Source organism: Solea senegalensis, linkage group LG6, assembly GCF_019176455.1.
Source record: "Solea senegalensis isolate Sse05_10M linkage group LG6, IFAPA_SoseM_1, whole genome shotgun sequence".
NCBI lineage: Eukaryota > Metazoa > Chordata > Actinopteri > Pleuronectiformes > Soleidae > Solea > Solea senegalensis.
Genome location: NC_058026.1, coordinates 4,006,107 through 4,029,517, shown reverse-complemented (window position 1 = coordinate 4,029,517; position 23,411 = coordinate 4,006,107). Strand labels below are relative to the sequence as shown.

The 23,411-nt window shown below is 41.8% G+C and overlaps 1 protein-coding gene across 4 annotated transcripts; it reads right to left on the bottom strand.

Annotated features, from left to right (window-relative positions):
* Positions 1 to 1,191: 1,191 nt before the first annotated feature.
* On the bottom strand, positions 1,192 to 18,829 carry LOC122770595 (calmodulin-regulated spectrin-associated protein 3-like). Of its 4 annotated transcripts, none has more exons than XM_044027540.1 (19): positions 18,651 to 18,829; positions 13,849 to 14,084; positions 13,617 to 13,757; positions 12,443 to 12,529; positions 12,039 to 12,074; positions 10,617 to 10,664; positions 8,960 to 9,098; positions 8,611 to 8,750; positions 8,404 to 8,497; positions 8,243 to 8,294; positions 7,829 to 7,890; positions 7,696 to 7,726; positions 5,067 to 7,527; positions 4,855 to 4,979; positions 4,475 to 4,764; positions 4,282 to 4,381; positions 3,853 to 3,968; positions 3,633 to 3,751; positions 1,192 to 3,537 (listed from the first exon to the last, which is right to left on the bottom strand). In XM_044027540.1, exons 1-19 carry the CDS (start codon positions 18,784 to 18,786, stop codon positions 3,208 to 3,210), a joined length of 4,743 nt encoding a protein of 1,580 aa, XP_043883475.1. In that variant the 5' UTR covers positions 18,787 to 18,829; the 3' UTR covers positions 1,192 to 3,207. The 4 variants fall into 4 exon arrangements, with proteins under 4 accessions (XP_043883475.1, XP_043883476.1, XP_043883477.1 ...); XM_044027541.1 differs by having other exon boundaries at positions 3,853 to 3,965; XM_044027542.1 differs by lacking the exon at positions 10,617 to 10,664.
* Positions 18,830 to 23,411: the final 4,582 nt, after the last annotated feature.

Here is a 23,411-nt window from a genome sequence, read left to right as displayed (position 1 = left end):
GTTAGTATGTCGTCCAAAATTTGACCAAAAAGTCATAGGTTAGTATGTCGTCCAAAATTTGACAAAAAAGTCAAGTAAAATAAATCATAAATTAGTTATATATCAGTAATATAAAAGCGAAAAACACAAAATGTAACAGGTCAAAATGGATCTAATATATATATTATTAATGAAACATGTACAACAATGATGATATTATAAGCTACTTTAAAAAATGTCAATAAATATAAAATCAGAAAAATTTCATACTGTAATTATAAGGCATCAAACCAAAAAAATTAACATAAAATCTATTGTACATGTTTTACAGCCATTTAAAGTATAATTACAAAACTGATATATATATATATTTATTTGTTTAATTGCCTGCAGTACCATCACAGAAATGTATATTTGAATATTTAATAAAAAAAACATACTTGTAAAAAAATGCATAGTAGTGTCAAAAATGCCAAAAAAAAGTCAAGTTATTGAGTAAGAATGCATCAAAATAAGTTGTCATAGTTATTATTAAAAAATGTATGATATAAGTTTAGAAATGTAAAAGCTGTGGAGAAGTCAGAGAGAAAGAAAAAAAAGGAATAATTGAGACAGTTTGATTTGTTGACTTTAATCCATCCGTTTGTGTTTCATACATGAAATTAAAAAAAGTTCCGTACACACCAGAGAATCAGGTTCAGTGTTTCACTAATAATTCAAATCCTTCTGAATCCTTTATTGAGTCTTTTCATTTGTTAGGAAATTAACAACATCTTGTTTTTTATTCCAACACAAACATTACCTAATTATTACTTTAAAACAATAGCAGGTTCTCCACTTTTTGGTCAAAAGTAATTATTATTTGCAGCCCCACAACAGAGAAATTTAGACTTTCTGCCAAATTAGATCCTACGATGGAGAATTAGAGATCAAACTGAGAAGGAAAAAAAAATTTAATCTTTCCAGAATAAAGTCGTAACATTTCACGAATAAAGTCGCAAAATTTAGAGAATAATTCTATAATATTATGAGAAGAAAGTCCCAATATTACAAGAAAAAATTTGTGACATTAAGAAATAAAGTTGTAATATTACGAGAAAAAAGTCGTAACATTAAGAGAATAAAGTTGTAATATTACGAGAAAAAAGTCGTAACATTAAGAGAATAAAGTTGTAATATTACGAGAAAAAAGTCGTAACATTAAGAGAATAAAGTCGTAATATTACGAGAAAAAAGTCGCAAAATTACGACTTTATTCTCGTTATATTACGACTAAATAAAGTCATGAGAATAAAGTTGTAACATTGGAGAATAAAGTTGTAACCTTATGAGAAAAAGGTTGTAATGATATGAGAATTAAGTCGTAATATTACGAGAATAACGTTGTAATATTACGAGAATAAAGTCATGAGAATACAATAGTAATATTCTCGAAAGATTTGATTTGTTGTTTGGCCCTAATTCTCAGTCATAAGATCCAGATCCAAAATAGAAACTGATAATATAAAAAAACTGCCCAAGAGTGAAAGAATGCAGGTGTTTCTAAGCGTAAACGTGGCAACAGATCATCTTTCATTGTACAAAAATTATTTTCACTTATACAGTTTATCCATAATCAACATCGTTTCACCACAACCACAAGTGAGCTCTTGCTTTCATATCATTTTTGCAATAAGCTTATTTAAACCACACAGAGAAGAGTAACTAACCATTCATGCTGCTGTGGTGATCCATGTACTGACCTGTGTCACGTGACTCTTCACCTCTGCATCACACGGTTATGGCTATCAAAACAAATGTGCTTCCATCCACCTGCTGACAGTTGTGAGCAGAAATAAATATACAAGGGTTGTAGAAAACAAAAAGTCACGTCAGTGATCGTCACTGACACAAAAAAGGCATTTTCCTCTGTTGTTGTTTGGCTCAGTGTATAAAACTGGTGTCGTACCAGAGAGAGGGAACAGACAGTAACGTCTGAATAAATTTTCCAGTAAACAACTTCCATTGTCTTCTAAAAGGAAAAAACGTTTTTTTCAAGTTTGTACTTCAAACAATGAAAAGTATAAGTAATGAGACTTTTGAAAAGTAACTCTTACTTGTGCAATATTGAACCTAGTTACAAAACCTTCCTTTTGCACACTGTGGCTAAGAGCGAGTCTGTCTTCTGTATTTTTTTTCTTTTTAAAACACTGTAAAATACCTCCTTTGAGACAACGTAAGAGACATCATAAGAACACAGATTGGACGACACGGTGCTTTACGTGAATTTGTCCAGACTAGACTTTAAATTTGTGTATGTTCTCAATCCTTCAGCGAATGCTATGGCGTGTCCAGACTTGACATGGTCACGTCCTACCCAAGGTCATTATAGTTACTGAAAACTAATGAAAGAGAAAAGTTCAAAGAAAAACAACAACTAACTGAAACTGAATTATGGGTTTACAAAACTAAAATGTGCTTAGTCTTGTAAATTTATTTCATACATAATCCTTCTGGATTCATATAAAACGTGTTTATTTTTTAATAATATAAGGAGCTGTGTATTATCACCGTGGCAATTTACTAAGGGTGCACCCTACTAAGGGTTAAAGTGGGTCTTTTGTTGGGTTTTTATGACATAACACTTTATAATGACTTTTTAGAATCTTGCACCTGGAAAAAAACTAGCAAACCCACTCTAAAAAAAACTAAAGTAATGAAAAATCCAAAACTATTATGACCTTGGTGCTACCTCAAAGTGTCTGACGATATTTTCGAACAACGTATTTGGAAAGTCAATAATAAATACACTCAAGGAAGAGTTCCTTGAACCTGAGTTATTTACCTAACTTTTAATCTGGGTGGTCAAATGGTAATATTGTGATGTCAAATGTTTCATCTGTTGCTCTCAGACACTGTCCCCCAGTGACGGGGACGGATGATAAAGGTGAACTGAGAAACGGTCGCCTCAAAACAAACTCTGTGGGAAAGCATTTTTTTGTATTTTTGAAAATACAAGAGTACAGTGTTTTATTTTGATACATGGTGTGGCTGCTGTATATTGAAGTTTATTTTGATGCATTTATTTATTAGTTGGGTAATTAATTTTGAAATATTTTGTCAAAATTCAAGGGCAGAACAGGTGTATCTATAACTCGGCTTATGTGTGGACTGTTTTCAATTCTCACGACACTACATTTCACCATAGTCAGTGTGATTGCAGCATCTTCTTTAGTCACAGGGACGTTCTCACTTGGTAATAACCGCCTTCTTAGTAATGCTTGCTCTCCTGCTTCCTCCTCCTGCTGCTCCTCCTCCTCCATGCCAAAGATGGCCGGGGATGGTGAAGGCATCCACACTCATGCCCATAGTTTTTGAAGGGATGGCACTAAACTGCTTCCTGTCCGAGCTGTATTTGTAGATGGACTCCACCTGGGTGGAGCCGATTGTCCGGGGACCCACTCCGGCCAGTCGCACCAGCTCCTGAGAGTCAGGGTTCATGGTGTAAACACCTCTGAACTGGCAGCTGGAATCACGGAAGAGGATGAGGAAGTGGTTGGCAGGACTCTTCTCTATCTCCTGAGGTTCAAAGAAAATTAAAGAGAATATTAACCTTCCGGAAATTGTGTGTTTAATACAACAGACAGGATTTAAGGAACAATGGAAACCTCTACCTCGACTATCTTGTTTTTCTGTGTCTCGTTGACCTTTCCCGCCAGGCAGCAGCGAGAGAGTGCGTTATTAATGATAAATTTGTTGGACTTGAAGCTTGGTTCTTTGAAGAGCTTTGGACCTGAAATTTAAAACACACACACGCATTCTTGTTTGTACCAACCCAGACGTACAGCTGTCAATACACCACACTGAAGATTGCACTGCTTTGTCGTACTGCACCTGTGTATTCTAGGGCCGGTGACGCTCCGTTAGAACCACTCTCCCCGTCATTTTCTCCGCTCTGATTGGCCAGTTTACTCGGTGTCACACATCTTGAAGGTGAATCGTGGCGGCTGCTGAGAGAGAGAGAGATCAACAATGACCTTAACTCGTATACCTGTGCTATATTTGATAACGGAATAATTCATGCATTCATTGTCAACAAGAAATAAGGGAGGACGACCCACACTCCACTAATTAGCTGAAACAAACAGTTGTGTTACAAAAACTAAAGACCCTTGACAGAACAATGATGGTCCTTCGATAAAAGGCCTGTCAACAACTTCTGTTCTTACAAATTCCACCAAGTAGCAGCTAGGACAGACTGAAGGTATCAGAACTGACACCTCTCATGTCGCGCTACCACTGCAGCTAAAAGAGATTGCGTACCTTTGGGGTTTCTTAGTGTGGTCACTCCCAACGTTTCCTGGCTCATCCGTTGCTGCCAAGGTGAGGGAGGAGTGAGAGTACACTTTGTTCAACTTAGACCCTAAAAAAACATTTTTTTTAAATTAAATGTAATCAGTTAAATCATCAACAGAATACCTGATGTACTTATAACTTTTTAATTCATTCAATTTACCCGTGGTTCCTTTGGCTGGACTCAATGACAGCTTAGTTTCCTCCCTGGTCATGCTTCGAGGCCGAGAGCGGGTTTTCTTTGCTGAAGATCGTCCCTGATTGGAAGATTTCTGCCGCATCATTTTGTCCAGGTCATCCATGATCTTAAGCTGATGTCGCAGCGCGTACTCCCCTCGTGTGAAATCCCCCCAACGGCCCCCTGGAGTAGCAGGAGGAGTAGGGGAAGGGGAGGTGGTGCCTGCCGGTGGTGTATTTGAAGGAGACGCTACTCTCTTGTCTGAAGATGTAGGTCTGAGAGAGGGAATAAAGGTGTCTTTTTCCAGATAAGCTTTAGAGCGTATACGATGACAAAGCTGCTTAGATAAATATGCATGTGCTTACCTGTTTTCCCTTTCTTGCTCGAGCCACTGTCTCCTCTTCTTCATCTCCTCTGTTCTCCTTTGTTGTCTTTCCAGTAGAAGAGCTTTACGCTGGGCCATCTCCCCTTCATGATACAACTCCTCATCCTACAACCACACAAATGCACAATAATACCAAAATGATTGCACAGATTCTGCATGCATGCAAGGCAACCTCAAATTTCACCAGCTCACCTTAAAGAAGAATCCTATTCCTCCTTTGGTTTCTTGCTCATTTTGTTCGGCACTTGGTTCCAACATCTGTGTTTGTCTTGCATCGTCTTTGGATTCTGTTTTTTCTTCTGGAGAGTCTGTAACTTCTGCTCCAAGATTCAGCTGCTCTATAGGATCGAGGGGTTCTGGGGTGAGCCTCCTCACTGGTTCTGCAGCAGATTCAGTGTGATCACTCATAGAATCAGAGGAGAATTCATGCCCCTCATCTGTTGGTTCATCACTGCCCCCCTCAGGCCCTCCAAGAGATGACAGCGATACCTCAATCAGGCTGCAGCGATTCCCTGCACCACCATCTCTCCCCCCTTCACCTCCTGTGCTGTATGCAGCAGAGAGGGACAAAGTCTCACTCTCAAATGAGCACTCTGATGGAGCACCAGAGCTGCTGCCACAAGCAGCCCTGGGATGACCTTGTCTGGTCTGTGAAGGGGCCGGCAGCGCTCCAACAGCCTCCACGTCCTCCTGCTCCTGCTCCAGCTCCAGACTAAATTGGGTTGGTGTTTCACTGGAGCCTGTTTCTGATGTGCTCTCATCAGGCTGTAGTTGCTGAGCAGGCTGAGGAGATGCCTGAGGAGTCTGGGGGCCACCAATACGGAAGGAGGAGGAGGTCTGAACCTGACATTTGCTGGGCGACACACGCCGTAAGTGGGGGAGAGTGTCCACAGTCTGGGTCGGAGCCAAGACACGGTTGAGTGGAGGGAACTTGAGTTCAGAAGGCCGTGGATGGGGGCGCTGATTTTGCAGACGCTGGTGGTGTTTGGGGCTGCGAGGTGTGGAGGAGTGAATCTTTGTGCGAGGGGCGGGGCAAGAGGAAGAGATGGCCGTTTTTGGAGAGGTGGACAAGGAATGAATGTTAGATCGTCGTGACGGAGAAGAAGCAGTGGGGACATTGGGATTAGTAGGGATTACCCAGCCTTTACTGGTGCTCCTGGTCGGAGTCTTTGTCGGGGTTCTTGGTGGGGTCTTTGTTGGAGTGTGTGGAGGAGTTTTAGGTGGTGTTTGGATGTTACTTCTAAGTGTTGATTTTGGAGTGGTCTTGTGGTTATTTCTAGGTCTTTGGTTGCTCATGAGCTGCTGTTGCTGATCTGTGAGTTTCTGCATGTCCTTCTGCAGTGACTGCAGGGCTTCACTCAGTTTATTCACCACTTCATTGTATTCCACAAAAACAGCTTCACCTGCTTTCTCTTTTTCTGTTCCCTTTTTACTATCAATAGAGAAAGTGACCTGCTTCTCTAATCGCGGTGGATTGGAAACAGATGGATTCTCTTTCTCCTTATCGCCATCTTTTTCTTCCTCCTTTTTTTCCTTTTCTTCTTCCTGTTTTAGTTGCTCCTCCATCTGGGTAAGGCGCTCCTCCAGGGTGAGACTATCCTCCTCCGCTGCCTGCCCTCCTCCCTCTCCTTGCTCTCTTTTCAGTTGAAGGAAAGCATTTTTTCCAAGCCTCTGTCTGTGTTTTGCAAATATGGCTTCAATGCGCCTTTTTTGTGCTTCAATGCTTTTCCGTTTTTCCTCCAGACGAGCACCCAACTCCCAGGCCTCAGAGCCTGGTTCAGGGCATCTGGGACCTGTGCTGTCCTGATGGCCAGGTGCACCAGCTGGGGTTGAGGGTGTATGTGGAGTTCCCGGAGTTCCCGGAGTTCCTGGAGTTCCTTGGGTTGGAGTAGATGTCGACTCCTCACCAGGAGCAGCAGGATGTCGCCTCCTGTTGTCTCGTCGCTCAGCAAAGCTTGTCATTCGTGGACTATTGCTTGTGCTGTGGTTTCCTTGGTGACCACTACTAGGTCGTATATTACCCGGGGCATTTCTGGGGGTATCATCCGATGCTTCAGAGGAGTCAACACTGCCATCTCTTAGAACAGAGTCATCATCACGTGACATATCAGAGCTCCGCCCTGATCGCTCCCTCCTCTCTGCCCTTCCTTGCTTTTCTGTACCACCCACCCCTCCTCCAACAGGCCGGTAGAGAATTCCAGAGCGACTGGGAGCAGAGCTACTGAGCTGAGGATTATCTTCCTCCGGGCAGTGCAGGAAGAAACCAGCAGGGGCTCCCTCAGGACGTAACCTGGGCTCCGGCCTTCCTCCAAACACCCCTCCACCTTTTTCTGGTATCCTTACCTTCTTCACGCCTTTGCTGTTGGGAGTGTGCACCACCTGTAGTGCCTCCTCAATAGTTGGCAGCTCTCCTAGTGGTGCCGTTTGTGCATAAGGTCCCCAGGAAGACCTCTGCATTGGGGCTGATGCACTGACCAGGTGGCTGAGGTCCTCTGGAGGGCTGTATGGGACACGAGTCATTGCAGGGATGCCGGTGGTTAGGTTGTCAGTGCTGACAGAGTGAAAGACAGAATCTATTGGATTTCCCATGACAATGTCAACATCACTGTCGAGGCCAAATGGGATGCTGAAAGTCACTGCTGACAGAGGACGACTGCAGAGTGATGATGGAAGGATGGACCAATGGATGGATTGTTTCAAAAAGTATGGAAAAGCAGAAACCACAGAAGCCAAAGTAAGAAGATTAAGAACGTAAGATAAAAATATGAATGCAGCACAACATTTACTATCGAAATTACACAGAGCTTTTAAGTATATCTACCTGATTTGTTTCTTTGTCCAACTTTTGTTCTCTGAATATACAGATAGCAAGATAGAGAATGAATGAGTAAATAACAGTTGATTTAGTTTGATTCGTTTTAAAGAAACACATTTATGTTCTCTGTTTTTCTTACCCGGTGACACTGGTGATGAGATTGGCACAAAGGGATGTTTGAAGATAAAAGACGGAGAACCACTGAAACAGGATAAAACAGAAAAAATTAACTCAAAAACAACAACACCAAAATAAAGTAGTGTTCTAAGAACCAGGTTTTATGGCTTTGTTTCTGGGCGTCTAGTTCAGATTTTTTTTTCTCTCACTGGTTATTTTGACTACATGTTTATTGTTTTTTGGATTTGTTTTTCAGGTTTGCTGCTTTTGAAATAGTGCTACCCAAAAACAAATATGGTCTTTCAATTGCTTCAAAGAACTAACAGGCAGTCTAATGACTTATGTCTAGATTCAAGGGTCTTGTAAGAAAAAAAAGAGATTATTTGTTCTGCCTGACTAAATTTTGAGTGTGGCAGTCACAAGAAGGTTTTGATACCTGTTACTGTTCCCACTGACAGGACTTGTGCAGTCCAGGAACCTTGAGACATCTGAAAGACAAACGGGTGCTGCAGTTTCAGAGGCTGTCACTGATTTATCAAACAACCAGGGGCAACAATGATGCGGGGAGGCATTAGAAGCAGACTGAACGTAACAAACCTATGAGGTCGATGGGTTGTATGGGCTGGACAAAATCAGGCTTCTTGACCTCAAACCAGTCCAGCAGCTCTGCTATGAAGTTCATGATGTTCAGCTGAGGAGGAAACAAAACCACATCAGGTGGAGGATTAGAACACAGACATAAAACCAAATTTCCGGGTGCTTTACTCGCAGTGAAAATTAGGACAATCAAAATAACCGACTTACGTGAAGAACTGGTGGAGCGTAGAGCAGGTCCTCCACAGCGAGGGAGCATGAGTTCTGTAAATTGGTCTCACAGAACTCTTTGATCAGCTGCAGGTTGTAAACACTGTCGGCCACCGACATGGTGTCCTTCAGACAAACATCTGGACGAGAAGAGAAAGTAGACATAAACATATTGATATCAGTAATATTCACAGATAAGTAGTAATATTAATAAACCTATTTTCTGTTATATGACACTTATTTTGATTGATGGGCATCACTGACAGTTTGCACATACTTCAGCCAAACATTAATATTTTATCGCCTAAATGCATAGCATGTATGTATGCATCTGTGTTCATGTGTGTACCCTCTAGAGGCAGCAAGCTCGGGCAGTAAAAGTGCAACACAGCAGCTACAGCGCAGCCATTAGACAGATCTTTGACCGCAGAAACCAGGGGGAAAGTAGGCGTCAGCTTCGACTGCACTTTATCTTTCCTATAACGGATCTGCAGAAGAACGAGAGGGAAGGGGGAGGAGGAGGAGGACAAGATAGAGAAGAGGGTAAAAAGAGGAAGAGTGGTGCATTGACAAGGAAAGAAGAAAATAAATCGTAAGGAGGATACAGAAAGATTAGGCATATGAGAAATTGAAAAAGGCACAGAAAGTTAGAAATGATGACAGAATTAAATGTACAACCAGCCAGGACTGCCTGCTCTCTCATAGACTGTGCAGCCAAGAAATAAGAAATAAGCAACATTTGCATACATACACACAGACACCAATCAGAAGATGCAGCAAAAAGGTGGAGCAAAAAAAAACTGGGAAACAATTATGGCTAAAAGGAAAAAAAAATCTGTGATTTTAGGAAAAGATGAAAATCTATTCTGGTGCCCATGCAGCAGACAGAAACTGCTAGTTATAGCCTTCAGTTCTTATTACAATCTGCTGTGCATATTCATAGTTTTAGTTTTATCTAAAGACAAGATAAGGCACAAAAAAATGTATTTACTCAACTTGTAACAAATAAATAAATTAACTAGTCTTGTTTTCTGACTAGTTATCTTTAACAGATGCTGGTGATGTCCGCTCTGTTTGTTCATGGGCTGGTAAAAGTTGCTGAAATTGCCAATCTTGATTTATTTCATGTCCTGTAACTGCTTCTAGCTAAAGTAGCAGCTACAGTAGCGGCTTGAAGCAGCTACAGCTCGTAGCAGCTACAGTAGCAGCCAGAAGCAGCTACAGCTCGTAGCAGCTACAGTAGCAGCCAGAAGCAGCTACAGCTCGTAGCAGCTACAGTAGCAGTCAGAAGCAGCTACCACTAATAGCAGCTACAGTAGCAGCCAGAAGGAGCTAGCACTAATAGCAGCTAGTAGAGCTATAGTAGCAGCTACAGCTAGTAGTAGTTGTTTTATGGCAGTTCCAACTCCATTTTCTCTTCTGACGAAATTCAATTTATGAAACCAATTTTAGCTACTTCTATCAGCAAGCAAACAAACAAACAAACAAACAATCATTCTCCTCACTTCACCAGTTAAAGATGGCTGCCTTCTATTAAGAAAAAACTGAAAAATGACAAGTTGGCAAATAGTTGCATATCATGTTTAATTGCGCTAAATCTTGCCTTAGATAAAATAAAAACTACATTCATATTGCTCAGTGCTTCATCTCCACTTTAAAAGTATAAAAATAAAAGAAATCAAAAAAGTAAAGGAAATGTGCTAATGCAATCACTTATGCTAAATTATGTGCCGCATTGGGGAAAAGTGTGTGTAACATTGTTTTGAAACACACACTTAAAATAAAAGTAGTAAATAAACATAAATAAATATTGTTAAAAGCTAGTGAGTGTTGAATGATCCATCCAACCTCGGGGTTGGAGTGGTGATTAGTTTGCGGTCGGTCATTGGACAACAGTGTGGAAGAGGTGTGGCGATTGGTCGGTCTGTCTGTCAGTCAGTCAAGTGCGTTGCTACAGGACACGTGGGAGGATGAAGGTGAGACAAGAGCGAGGAGTTATACGTTACCACTGGTGGCTTATTTCCCGACTCCTTCAAACAAAAAGCGATAGCATGCTGGAATGGGGGATGGCAGAGAGAGGGAAACAAGCATAAATGACAAGGGGGCCGGTCATCATGGGAACCGCCACACCCACAAAGTCACATGGCACTGCTCAGGAGAAGAGGAGCAACGGGGAGGAGGAGAGTAGGTATGGGACCATGTAGGATTTTATCTTGCATCGCCGTAAACAGCACTCACAATCAGTTGATCATGGCGAATTTCCAGTGTCGCAATAATTATGGAGAAACAATTCACCTCACTTGAAAATATCCTGTGTATTTCACTTGAAAATGTTCAAGAGAATGTTTATCCTATCATTGCAAAACACAAACAAACAAAACGTGATGAACATTTTTTGTGTTGAGATTCTTCAGATAACGTCACATACTTGTCGGCAGCCAGACTCAAAATGGCAGCCAGACACAAAATGGGGGAGAAAATTAGCATCTCTGTGTGTGAGCACCCGAAGCTCTACGACACAAGTTGCCGTATGTAGCGGGGCAAAAAAAAAGAATTGCATTTATTTTGACAACCTATATCCCAACCTATAGCATTAGTTCATTGGATAAAGCTCCACCGTTTTTCATGTGTCATATAAGTGAAATTTTACATCTACATTTAACATTTGTTGACCTAATGTGTAACATTAGTAACATCAGTTTATTCTACCTTCAACCTTCCAATTTATCCCGGCTTGGGACCCACACTAGGAGAACACTGGATGTAACCCTACCCTGCTAAAGTAGCGACGAGTAGCAGCTAAAATAGCATCTAGTAGCAGCTACAGTAGCAGCTAAAGTAGCATCTAGTAGCAGCTACAGTCGTAGCTACTACAATAGCGGCTAGTAGCAGCTGCAATAGTAGCTATGGTAGTGGCTAATAGCAGTTACCGTAGAAGAAAGAAGACTCCACCCAATTTCATCTTAGAAAAACTAAAAAAAAGTGAATCATAATTGTTTTGGTCAGTATGTATGAGACAATATGGACATTCTCTCTCACGAATATCCATATTGTCCCATGTGTAAAGGAGAGGAACGGGGGCAAACAAAGGGGGACCCGTCCCTCCTCTCCAACATCTCCCCCTCCAACTCCACTCTGATCATCTGGGCAGTTTAAGATGAAATTGACGACTAAATGATTCAAAATCAGAAAAACACCCAGGGGTCCAAAACAGCGTTAATTATAAATGGCAATAATTTCCAGGACATTTCAGTGGCATCTTATTAGTCAGCTGAAAAGGTCATACAGACAGGCACTTTTTCTTATAATAGGACAGGTAAAGAGGTTTCGTGGCATTTCCAGCAGGCACAGTAATGTCAGCCACAGCCGATGGACACACTCAGAGAGAAGGAAGGAGAGAAGAAGAAGAAGAAGAAGAGGACACTTACGGGGACTAGTTTCCAGTACCAGCGGTTGGACTGACACTGCCCGAGGGCAACGCACGACAGAGGTGAACCACGGAGAGGAAACAGAAGCAGAGCGAGGTCGATGTTAGAAGCTGAAGCAACATAGCAATGGGAGACAGTGTGTGTGTGTGTGTGTACTTGTATTTATATCTTTTTGAGGTACAAAAAAACATACAAACCTATCTTTGTGAGGACATTTTGATCTTGAGGGGACATAATTGGGTTAGAATTAGGTTTAGGTTAGGGTTAGGGTAAGGGTTAGACACTGAGTTGTGATGGGTAAGGTAAGGGGATATGCAATGCATTATGTTTATGATGTGTCCTCACTAAGATATAAAACCAAGTTTGTGTGTGTGTGTGTGTGTGTGTGTGTGTGTGTGTGTTACCGTTTCCTGAGCAGGCTGCAGATCTGTACACGACTGTGACTTGAGAGGCTCGTCTTCCTCTGTGCTTTCTCTCAGCTTCTGGTTTAGCTGTTGGCACATGATGGCACAATTAATTATGTTTAACCATTAGTGTTCAACATAGGACACATTAGTTTTAAAGCTGGATTAGGCAAAATATGCTCATCCTGTCAGATTAGTATTGAATGACCTGGGGTTGAGTTCTCTCTGAAATGTCCAGTGATTGGTAAAGTCTCATGTCATAGGCCAAATCACCCTGAGACTAAAAAAAGAGTCTAGAGGAGGTGTAGAAGTCCAGGTTTTTATCAGTGACACCAAAATGATGTCACAAATGCACTTTTAAGACACATCTGAGTTTGCTGATCACTTCAAATTTTCTAAAAAATTATATTTATATTACAAACATCCTTCATAACTGGTGCTGCAGAATTGTAGGAGAGTCAAGATTAAACCTGACATCATCTTTTATATGATTATAATATACTCAAATATTACAATCAATGGGCCACATGACAGAATAGTAGCCAGTGCTACTGCCTTGCAACAAAAAGACAGGGGCTCCAACCTGGTCATAACAAAGGCCGTTTGCATGTTATCCCCATGTGTGTGTGGGTTTTCTCCAGTTTTCCCACAGTCCAAAAAGGTTAGATAGAGGTTAATTGGACACTTCAATTTGTTACGATGCTATGACGTAACCTGCCTTTCGCTCTATGTCAGCTGGGATTTGGCACCAGCAGCCCCGCGACCCTCATGTGGAGGATAATGCCATAGACCAGGGGTGTCAAACTCATTTTTGTTCAGGGGCCACATACAGCACAATTTGATCTCAAGTGGGCCGTACCAGTAAAAATAGTAAAATAATAGCATAATAATCTATGAACAACAATAACTCCTTTGTTTTACATTTAATGCAGGATATTTTTTACAAAACGTGACATTATTATATTGTATTTGACATTACGTTTAGATTGTAATCATAGAGTGAAATTTTAACAAATTCATCCTGTGGGCCGGATTGGACCCTCTGGCGGGCCAGTTCTGGCCCCCGGGCCGTATGTTTGACACCCCTGCCATCGACGATGGATGGATTGTAATCAGTATTAAAAAAATATGAAAATAGGTCATGAATAAGAAGGGCAAACAACGTTGGTCTCACCATGTTGACCCAGAACAGCAGAGCGTTCTCCCACGGAGCCCCGACGCCCATCTGCTCCGCCTCCAGCGCCATCTTCACCTGACCGACTGTCTCTTTGGCAGCCAGTGACATCATAGAGTCAATCAGAGCAAGGTGGCATTTCTACACCAATCAGAGACAAGAAGAGGGACAATATAACCAATCACCTTTCTTTTGTTCTTTTTTTTTTTTTTGCCCAGTGCTACAAACGTACCAACTTGAGGGGAACACTGCAGAGATCTTCCTCTGTGACATCGACATCCTGGACCTTTGGAGTGAAACCTTTTCTAATGAGGTACTGCAGGAGGGCGGAGGTGTCGGCAGGTGACCCCTGCGACGCTCGGCAGTAGATCTCCGGGGTGAGAAGCAGCTTGGAGACAGCCGGCTTAAGGTGCTCTTGTTCATACTGGTCCTTGTAAAGTGGCTCCCGCAACTCCACAGGAATGTTTTCTGAAGAAGACAGAAGAGGACTCAGTGAGCAGTGATAGGTTCATCATTTCAGTCCGGACTGGGCTTTGTTTTGAATGCTGCACTGTTGCCATGCATGGTTCCCAGAGGAAGGACTTTGTCTCTAATGACACATTGATATTTTAGGGAAATGTCTTGAGGGTGTTATCATGTTAATCATGTTCCCCCGAAGACACATTCATTTTCTGTTGGTCAAACTTGTTTTGTTAACATCTTCTTAGATTGGTTTGTATAAATTCATGTTTCATGGTTCATAGAGGATGAATCCTGAAGACTTTACCAATCCCGAACACTTCTCCTGTCATGACACCACAAGGCGGACATTAAAACTATTTTTGCAACCTCTGGTGGTTAGTTTAAACCAAACAGGTTCCAGGCCCAATCCAGACATTCTTATGTATCATGAGAGACCATTGAATGTACTGTATTTACATACTGGACATAACACTTTGTGCAGATGATGGTTATTCAAAGACAAAAGATCACCAAGAGTAGAAGGATTCATAATCTGTTAACCATAAGGGTAAGAAATATACACTTCTTTTACAGCTTCAGAGTCATTGTGAAGGTTAAATGTCTCACTGCAGGGAGATTGGAGGTCTGTCTCCACTCCCCCTACTCTCTGTTAGCAGAAAACCAGCCTTCCAAGATCCTCAGAATCAGGAGGTCTCATAAAAACTCTTGGGTCTGGCAACACAAATTGCTTTACAACAGTTAGGATAAAGTGGTAGACATTGTATGTTCAAAGTGGTCATAAAATATAGAGTATTTTCTTATCTTCACTATAATTACTATTCTTATTATACAAATATTTATAGGATTTGTCTATAGGGGGAGCTATGTAGTGAAAAAAGCGGCATGTCTTGCAAAGTTCTGCTTTAAAAACATAAAATGAAGTTGTAATTAACTTCGGAGACATGTGGTTGCCAGCGAGTGCCATCAAATAGGTGCATGGTTGCAGGTGCACAGTGAGTTGACCTGTTTTAAAACAACAAAAACAACATGACGCTGGCCAAAATGCTAAACTTGAGTGTTCACAGTGGCACTTCACAAACAAACAGATCAGTGTGTTAGCATCATAGAAGTTGGAGCTACAGAGTCTTAAAAACAGGATGAATATTTCAGTGGTGCCGGTTCAAGAGTGCACTCACTCATTATGTACTGACAGATGTTCTTCATCTACTAATGGACTTAACTCTTACCTCCATGTGCATACTTTGTAAGAAAATGGGGAAAAGTGAGTCCGTGCATTGAACTGCTTTGTGAAATCTTTGCCGGCAGAGAACACGACACATCTACACATCTACACATCTACTGGACAAAAGTGGCGACATTTCCACACAACGGAAATTTGGCAACATGGAGTGACAGTATCTGACTGCGGGAGAGGATAACGTCATCATCTGCATGAACAGCTCAGCCCAGAGAGGGTTCTCAGACTAAAGTGTGGCTCCGTGGAGTGACTGGGTCATTTCATGGGTACACACACTGACCCATATTCCAACTCTACGGCCTCTGGACATGAACACAAGTCAGGATAATCCTGAAGATTGAGGCAGACTACGCCTGCACTCACTCATCTGTCCTTGCACATCACTATGACTCCTTTCAGTTTTCAGAATTAGAGGAGAGGAGAGGAGAGGAGAGGAGAGGAGAGGAGAGGAGAGGAGGAAGGTTATCTATCTGTGTCACTGCACAAACAGCAGTTTGAAACACACACACTCCGCTGCAGTGTGACACACACACTCTTTGGGGTTAAACCATTGCCTTTCACACTCTGCAGCACTGGGAGGACATAAAACTGCCCGTCACTATGGGAACAGTGGAAAATTGAGGAGAGTCACAGAGGAGGGTGGACTGCAGAGTGGGACCCATGCAGCTTAACCCACATAATTCGACACTAACATAATCTGGAGGAAACAGACACAGGCCTGTGGAGCTGGAACCAACAGTGTCGCAGACTCAAACGTGATCAAGTAAAACTCTCATTAATATAAATGTTTACACACAGGATGATAATAAAGACACTGACACAAAACCTCCTCAGCACAGTGTCCTAACTACAGGGTTGACTAGATGGCTCCAATACCACAGTTACAATCCCGAGAATATCCAGACATCAATATCAATATTTGACATCTTGTACATGGTTCAAAAAAAGTTTGAAATGTAAAATAAAATACAGCTTACAATGTGAATTGAAAGTCTAGTATTGTACAGACCATCAGACCACCATACGACCATCAGGAGACTTCTGATTCCTCTTTTTATCATCAACCAACAACAGAAAAAAAAAAACGCTCACATATGCGATCGAACTTATTTATCTAGGTATCAAAACAGATATGATGCCATTTTCTGTGATTGATTTGTTGTGCGTGCGCACAAACACACACACACACACATTATGTTAACATACATGTTTGATTGATTGACAGCTAAGCTTCCATTTCGAGTCGTGTTTCTGGCCGCCTGATCAATGTGAGTGCAACATTATAGCTCTATGTTTGGTCTCCACTCACTTCTGAGGGGAATTTCCATTCAACCGTCTGTCCGTCTGTCTTCTGGTACAATAGGACGTAGAACAAACCAAAATAAAACCATTGAATCGCAGCGAAAACTTGTGATTCGCTAATTGCGTTGTTTCAAATTCGGATCTTTCGCAAGTTTGATTCCAAAATACTATCGTTCAGTCCTTACATTGGACACTCTCTAAATTGTAGGTGTGAGTGTGAGAGTGGACGGTGGTTTGTCACTATATGTGTGTCCCTGTGATGGACTGGCCAACTGTCCAGGTTGGGGGGGGGGGTGCACAGCAACCCCTTGTGACCCTAAGCGGTAGAAGATGGATGGATGAATGATTCCGTCCTAATGTGTAGTTCTGAAGGCTTTTAGTCTCTTTTAGGCCGTACTTTTTTCCTGCTCCGTATCTTTATGGTTTTAAGAAAACTACACACTTCCTGCACTTCTCACATTCAGCACATAGACATTTTCCTGAGAAGATGGATGGATGCTTAGATAGATAGAAATCTTGAACAGAGAGAGGCTGAGTTAGGCATTGTGTTTATGGTTTTCTTCTGGGCTTCCATTCAAATTCTATGACGACCAGCTGACAGACATGGAGGCCTCCGTCTCTCCCTCTCTCTCCTCCCCCATCCGTCCCTCCCTCCCTCCCTCCCTGCTGTTGCTGTGTCTCACAGACACAGTGACTCACAGACTGGACATAAATGTGAGATGGATTTGTGTCTAAGGTCATTACCACAGCAAAAGACACAGAGACGTGGATCGTTTACACGTCAGGACAACTGAGGGGAGTCTACTCCTGCAGACTCAGTGTGACATCACTGTGTTAGTCAGCAATGACACACACACACACACACACATCTTATTATATTCTTTATCTCTCTCTCTCTCTCTTGTTTCCAGTATTTATTAGGCACATGGGTTATGTTGTAAAACCAGAATTCTCTCATTGGCGACTAATAAAGGATTTTATTCTTAATTAATTTGAACTTATTGTGTATTTTATTGATGTATTTGTTACTGTTTTGTTACCACCTTGGGACAACGGCTCTAAACCAGCATTTATTATATACGCTGGCATTTTTATGTCTCATATTTACCGCTGATGTTTATTCATGCACTGGATTTGCTGATTTAGGCCTGTATTCCTTCTCTTTTTCTTCCTTCCTTCCTTTATTTCTTTCTGTCCATCCTTGCTGTGCAGATTAAGCCTATAGATGAGCCCTGATATAGATACACTGATCAATAATGATAATAATAATTGATTGGAAAGCCTATTGTGTGATGATGTCATGCAGTAAACCTGGATAAAGAGCACCAACGTGAATCAGTTCACATTTGAGCCACAATCCATCAATAATCTAATAAATGACTCAGACTCACACACTCCATTGTGTTATAGAATAACGCCTACTGTGTGCCACGCGCGCCTACTGCCCAACAACGTGGGTGCGTAACACTGACACAAATATTATGCCGCGCTGACCCACTCACAGACACACACGAGTTATATTTAAACACGCAGGTGATTCACATGCACGGAGGGGAGAGTCTGTTTCCTCTGCAGCTTCTTTACTTATTTATTTAGTTTTATGGAATTCCCCGGCACAGGCCTGAGGGTAGCGGCCCCGACAAAAGGCTTTTGTTGCACTGCAGCGCTGACAGACAGACTCCTCCAGCATCATCATCATCATCATCATCACCGTCCACTGGGGAGATTCCTCCTCACATTCACACCTCCATGATGATGAGGAGGTGAAATCAGCCTCCATGCTGTGGTAGGAGGCAGCAGCAGCAGCAGAGAGGGAGGGAGGAAGGTACGTGAACGCACCAGAGCAGCGGCTGCATGGACGAGGATGAGGATGAGGAGGAAATGCTGCTGGAGCAGGATGGACACAACCACACACACACATGCACACTGAAAATACAATGCGCTCCCGTTTTAAATCAGGGTGGAGGAGAAATGATGGAGCGCCCCACCCAAGCAGCGCCTCCGCCTCAGTGATGGGAGCAGAGAGTCCGTACCTGCAGAGGCGTAAGACTTCGACAGCAGCCACCGGACACTGGCGCGGATCTTGGCCCGGTTAAAGTCGTACTGGTCCAAAGGTTTGATCTCCGGCACCGAGAAGGTCTTCTTCATCGCGCTGGGAGAGTCCACCATGGCCGCGCTGTGGCGCACGGAGAGCGCGGATGAGGAGAGAGGAGGAGGAGCAGCAGCAGCAGCAGCAGCAGCAGCGCCGGGGAAATGGGAGGAGGAGGAGGAGAGAGATGAGGACCATGTGATGCAGACGCAGACTGAGACAACGAGGGATAAACACACAAAGTTAACTTAACAAAGGGATGAAAAAAGCTAAAACGTGTTTACAATTTTAAAATAACATAATAATAATAATAAGAAGAAGAAAATCAGTGAAGTGGAATAATAACATCTCACCCATTCACGTCAAATGTCACTCATGCATTTTCCAAAATAATCATAATTTTCTTATACTATATTATATTATATATTATAATACATATCTTCGCTCCTAACATTAAAATTTTAAGACAAAATTCCAACTGAGAAATGACTCAATCCACTCTAACCACCAGATGGCGCCATTGAGTGAGACTCAGTGGAAACATCAGTGTGTGTAGAGGTGCTGATTCTCATCCTCGTTGCCTCCCATCATGTGTAAAAAGGCTCGGCTGCATTCCTCTGGTTCTGCACCTCCTTTCATGCAAAACATGGGGGGGGAAAAAGGAGTTTCTTTAAAAATGTGTGTGTGTGTGTGTGTGAGAGAGAGAGAGAGAGAGAGAGTGAGAGAGAGAGAGAGAGAGAGAGCACCACATCCCGATCTCGCCTAGGGCACCAAAATGAATGAGGCATGTCCTGTGTGTATGTGAGCTGTAAACCAGGCCAATGAACTGTTCTCTTGTGTTATAGACAAAAACAAGTTGTTTTTGCGGCAGCCGCTGAGAATGTACCTCAACCGGTTTGTCCTCTTCCTGTCTGCAGGTGAATCAAGGAAATGAGTGAACACAGTGTCTCAGAGTGGAGTGAAGGTCTGACCTGCTTCAAACACAGAGATGTTAAAGGGAACAACAAACTGGACTCGAGTTCAGTGACGACGACTCGACAACTTCTTCTGCGACTGAACTGCACACAGGAAATAAGGTGTGTAAGTACATTTGTGTGACGTTTGTTTTGTTAGTGTCAGTGTTTGTGGGAACTAGAGCTCAAAGACCTTCAACATCACACTTCACATGATATCTATTCTGCATAATATTTGGAATGGTATCACAGAAATGTCTTTTGTTCATTATTTACTGTGTCTATTTCTCTAGAAATGTGCAGCATCATGTTTCCCGGGTGATTACAATGTCATGTACGATGTGTTGAATTTTAAATGTAATCAATGCAAGCATACGGTATCTGTTCTAGTACCGGTAAGTCTTTTTGTGTTTTGTTGTTTAATTTCAATTAATTTCCACATCACTGATGGAAAAGCAAAGTCGAGCCGAGCAGTGCTGTCACTGTTCAGTGGAAAAGCTCCATTCGTTCGCTTTTGCCCTGAATTGTAGTTTGGCCATTGCAATAAAAAGTATGCATGTAAATTTATGTTCTGTATAAACTTGTAAACAATAAAAAAAAGTTAATTTAAGTGCATTAAATGACCTCAAATTCAAACATACTCAAACATAATGAAATATTTAGCTTCCAGTAAGATTCAAGGTTGCATTCCTGAAGCCTCTGTGTTCAGAGATGATGACATCGCTGTTTCTCCTCCTGCAGATCAGCACACGATGGGCGGCTCCTCCTTCAAAAGATCCTTTTTCAGGAAAAAGAAGAAGTCGCCTCTGAAAAAAGCTTGGAGTCAACTGAGGGGGGCGCTGCCCAACAAGAAACACAGCAAGAGGAATGCGGCGCCCAAACTGAACTTAGATAACCTGAGGAAGAAGAAGAAGAAGTCTTCCCAGAGGAGATTCTCGCTGCCAACGGACAAGACTGATCCAAAGACAAGGTTTTCTCTCAGTAACATAAGGAAGAAGCTGCTTCGCACCGACTCACAGGGGAAAAAGGAGAAGGAGAAGGACAGAGGAGGGGTGGAGAAAATAGGTGAGCAGATAAAAAGGAAGTTTTCTCATGAACCCAAACCTGCGACCGGCACCCAACAAAGGTCTCCCTCTGTGGACATGGACACAAATGAGGCGACCGGTGCAAAAAGTGGCACAAGAAAGACCCTGCAGGAGGTCATGAAGTCCATGCGTCCGGCAGGATCCAGATCAGCCGAACAAAAGAATCCCGAAGTCTGAAAGTGTGGGGTTTTTTTTAATGACGTCACTGAGCAAAGATCATCAATCAGAGGCTGAAAGGGGAAGTTTGGACGTTTACAGCCACACAGAACAACACCAAGCTCCACAGCACTGACAGGTGTGCACGTAAAGCTGGGGTAGGCAAGTTCACCGTCGAGACTCGTCATCGCTCTGTCCTAAGCCCCTCCCACGTGGAATTAGATTTGAGTCGGTATTTTAAAACACAAGTGAAGGAGATCGCAGAAGCAAAAGAGTCGGAGGAAGCAAAATCCCCATCATTGCAAACAAAAAGTGGGTTTTCAAACAAATAAAATACAATATTTTTGAAGGATTAGATCCACATTTTATTTGCCAATTGTGTCATTCGTGGTTCATTTTTGTTCGCTCAATTCATTCGAGTGAAAAGTGTTCACGAAGCAAGCGAAGGACTCCATCCTCCGAGGAGCCGAGCACGAACAGGCGGACACACTTTAAACACTTCACACAAGACTGATGATCTAATCTTTCCTGATGCTGAAAAGCTCCGCCCACATGGACATGTTTCGTTTGTATTGTCAGCTTCTCGCTCTAAACTGTTCTGTGATTGGTCAAAAATGCCATGTGCCATGTTCTCACTCTGATCTGCCTACCCCGGCTTTAAACTGAAATATTCAGAGTTTAAAACATTTCAGGCTGATGGGGAAAAAAATCCTAATAATAACAATAACACAGTCTACATGAAGCTTGATTTTGGTTTAAGCTGTTTTGTTTCTTTTAAATTGCTTAAGTGCACTAACGTGATGTACGTGACCACAGTATGAGCATAAATAAAGATTTGACGTCACACAAACACACACACCGTCAATAAAAGCGTCGCCTTTTTCATTCCAGCTCAGAAACTATTTACATGAAACAAACAGTGTTTACAGCAAAAAAAAAATAAAATAAAATAAAATAAAACATCGAGAAAGGAACAGCTTTTAACACACAAAATAAAACAAAACAAAATAAAAATAAAAACAAAAAAACCTGATTGTTACATCAGCAGAGGCTGCGTCAATGCTCAGGCAAAAAACGCCGCGATGCGAAGTCAGTGTGAAATAACAAGTGACATTAAGACACCTTAAAATAACAATTAAAAAAAAAATGCTTTTAAAAAGAAAATGATTTAGATTTTTTGTGAAGAAAAGTGGACACCACTTTCTTAACTTAACTTAAACTTCACAAGACCTCTTTAAAAACGGGGTTTGTGAGCTCGATTTTAAGGCTTTATTAATGTGAATTAATCCCTTAATGATGCCCTTTACACCAGTAATAATAAGGTGTTTGTTACTGGAATGAATTCATCCACTGGGTTCATAAACACGTGTCATGTGATCAGAACTTGTGCCACTGTCACTTCTCAGATGTTTGTCTCTGTTTTTAAGCTCTAAAACGTAACGTGTACAATGATATTTATGCCACTCTTGATATTTCAAAAAATAAAAAAAAAGAAGAAAATAAATGCACAAGGTTATACCCAACATGACCTGGACCTGAAGGCATCACGAGCCTGAACAGAGCTTAACAAGGAGACTGGATCATTATCTGTGAAGAACAAGCAGCAGCAGCAACGATTATATTACCTTTCTTTAGAGCTTTAGGATTAGGACAGGGGTGTCAAACCTGTGGGATAAATGTGTGAAATACTTTATTTTTCTTTTGTAGATCCACTGCGACCTCTAAGTTGTAAAGCACGCGTGAGTAAATGGTCAACTTGGGCAGAATATTGTTGAAATTCCACTTATTCTTATTTCTCTCAAGAAATTTCAGGTTGTTCATAAAATGCTTTGTGGAAAGAATGGGAAACATTTGGAGCTCTCGCTTCTTGGTTAAAATGCCATTTTTTTACGGATTAAAAATGAGTTTGACAGCCCTGGATTAGGATGAATTTAAAGAACTATAATCCAAATGTTGCCGTTAATAATATTTCATTGAACTCCTCAATAAACCATTCCAAAACCTAGCAAATTAAGCTCTAACAAATCAGTGATAACCCTGTTTGTGAAACGACACAGAGCGCGCTTCTGCATGTGTTCAGCCTCCACTTTATTAGGTACACCCGGGGCGATCGCTCTTTCTCCGACTTTTACCACAACAGGTGAATCCGCTGTATTTACGTTTTACGGATGAGTTTAAGCACAACAATAACAGAAAGAGAGCCTGATGTTTCATTTCAGACCTTTTCTTAAACAGCTCCATCTGGATCTGTTTAAGTTGGGTGTGCCTAATAAACTGGCACCAGATTTGAACATGTTCCACTCGTTCTGTGGCTTCTTCCACAGCTAACCGGTTGTTTATGTTCAAACAGGAAACATCAGTGTGTGTGTGTGTGTGTGTGTGTGTGTCCCACTTATGTCTGAGTGTGGATGGATTGCCAAAGTTGCTTCTGAATGAATGAGAAGATATTAAATGTGAATTAAATCCCTTTAGCTCTTCACTCTTGTCCACTGGCAGCAGAGGTGAAGTTCC

Coding starts and splice junctions, on each gene's coding strand:
- LOC122770595 (XM_044027540.1), bottom strand. CDS start 18,786: ATGGTGGACTCTCCCAGCGCGATGAAGAAGACCTTCTCGGTGCCGGAG. Junction 13,758..13,848: donor GCAGTGTTCCCCTCAAGTTG/GTACGTTTGTAG, acceptor TGATTGGTGTAG/AAATGCCACCTTGCTCTGAT. Junction 8,498..8,610: donor ACGCTCCACCAGTTCTTCAC/GTAAGTCGGTTA, acceptor TTTCCTCCTCAG/CTGAACATCATGAACTTCAT.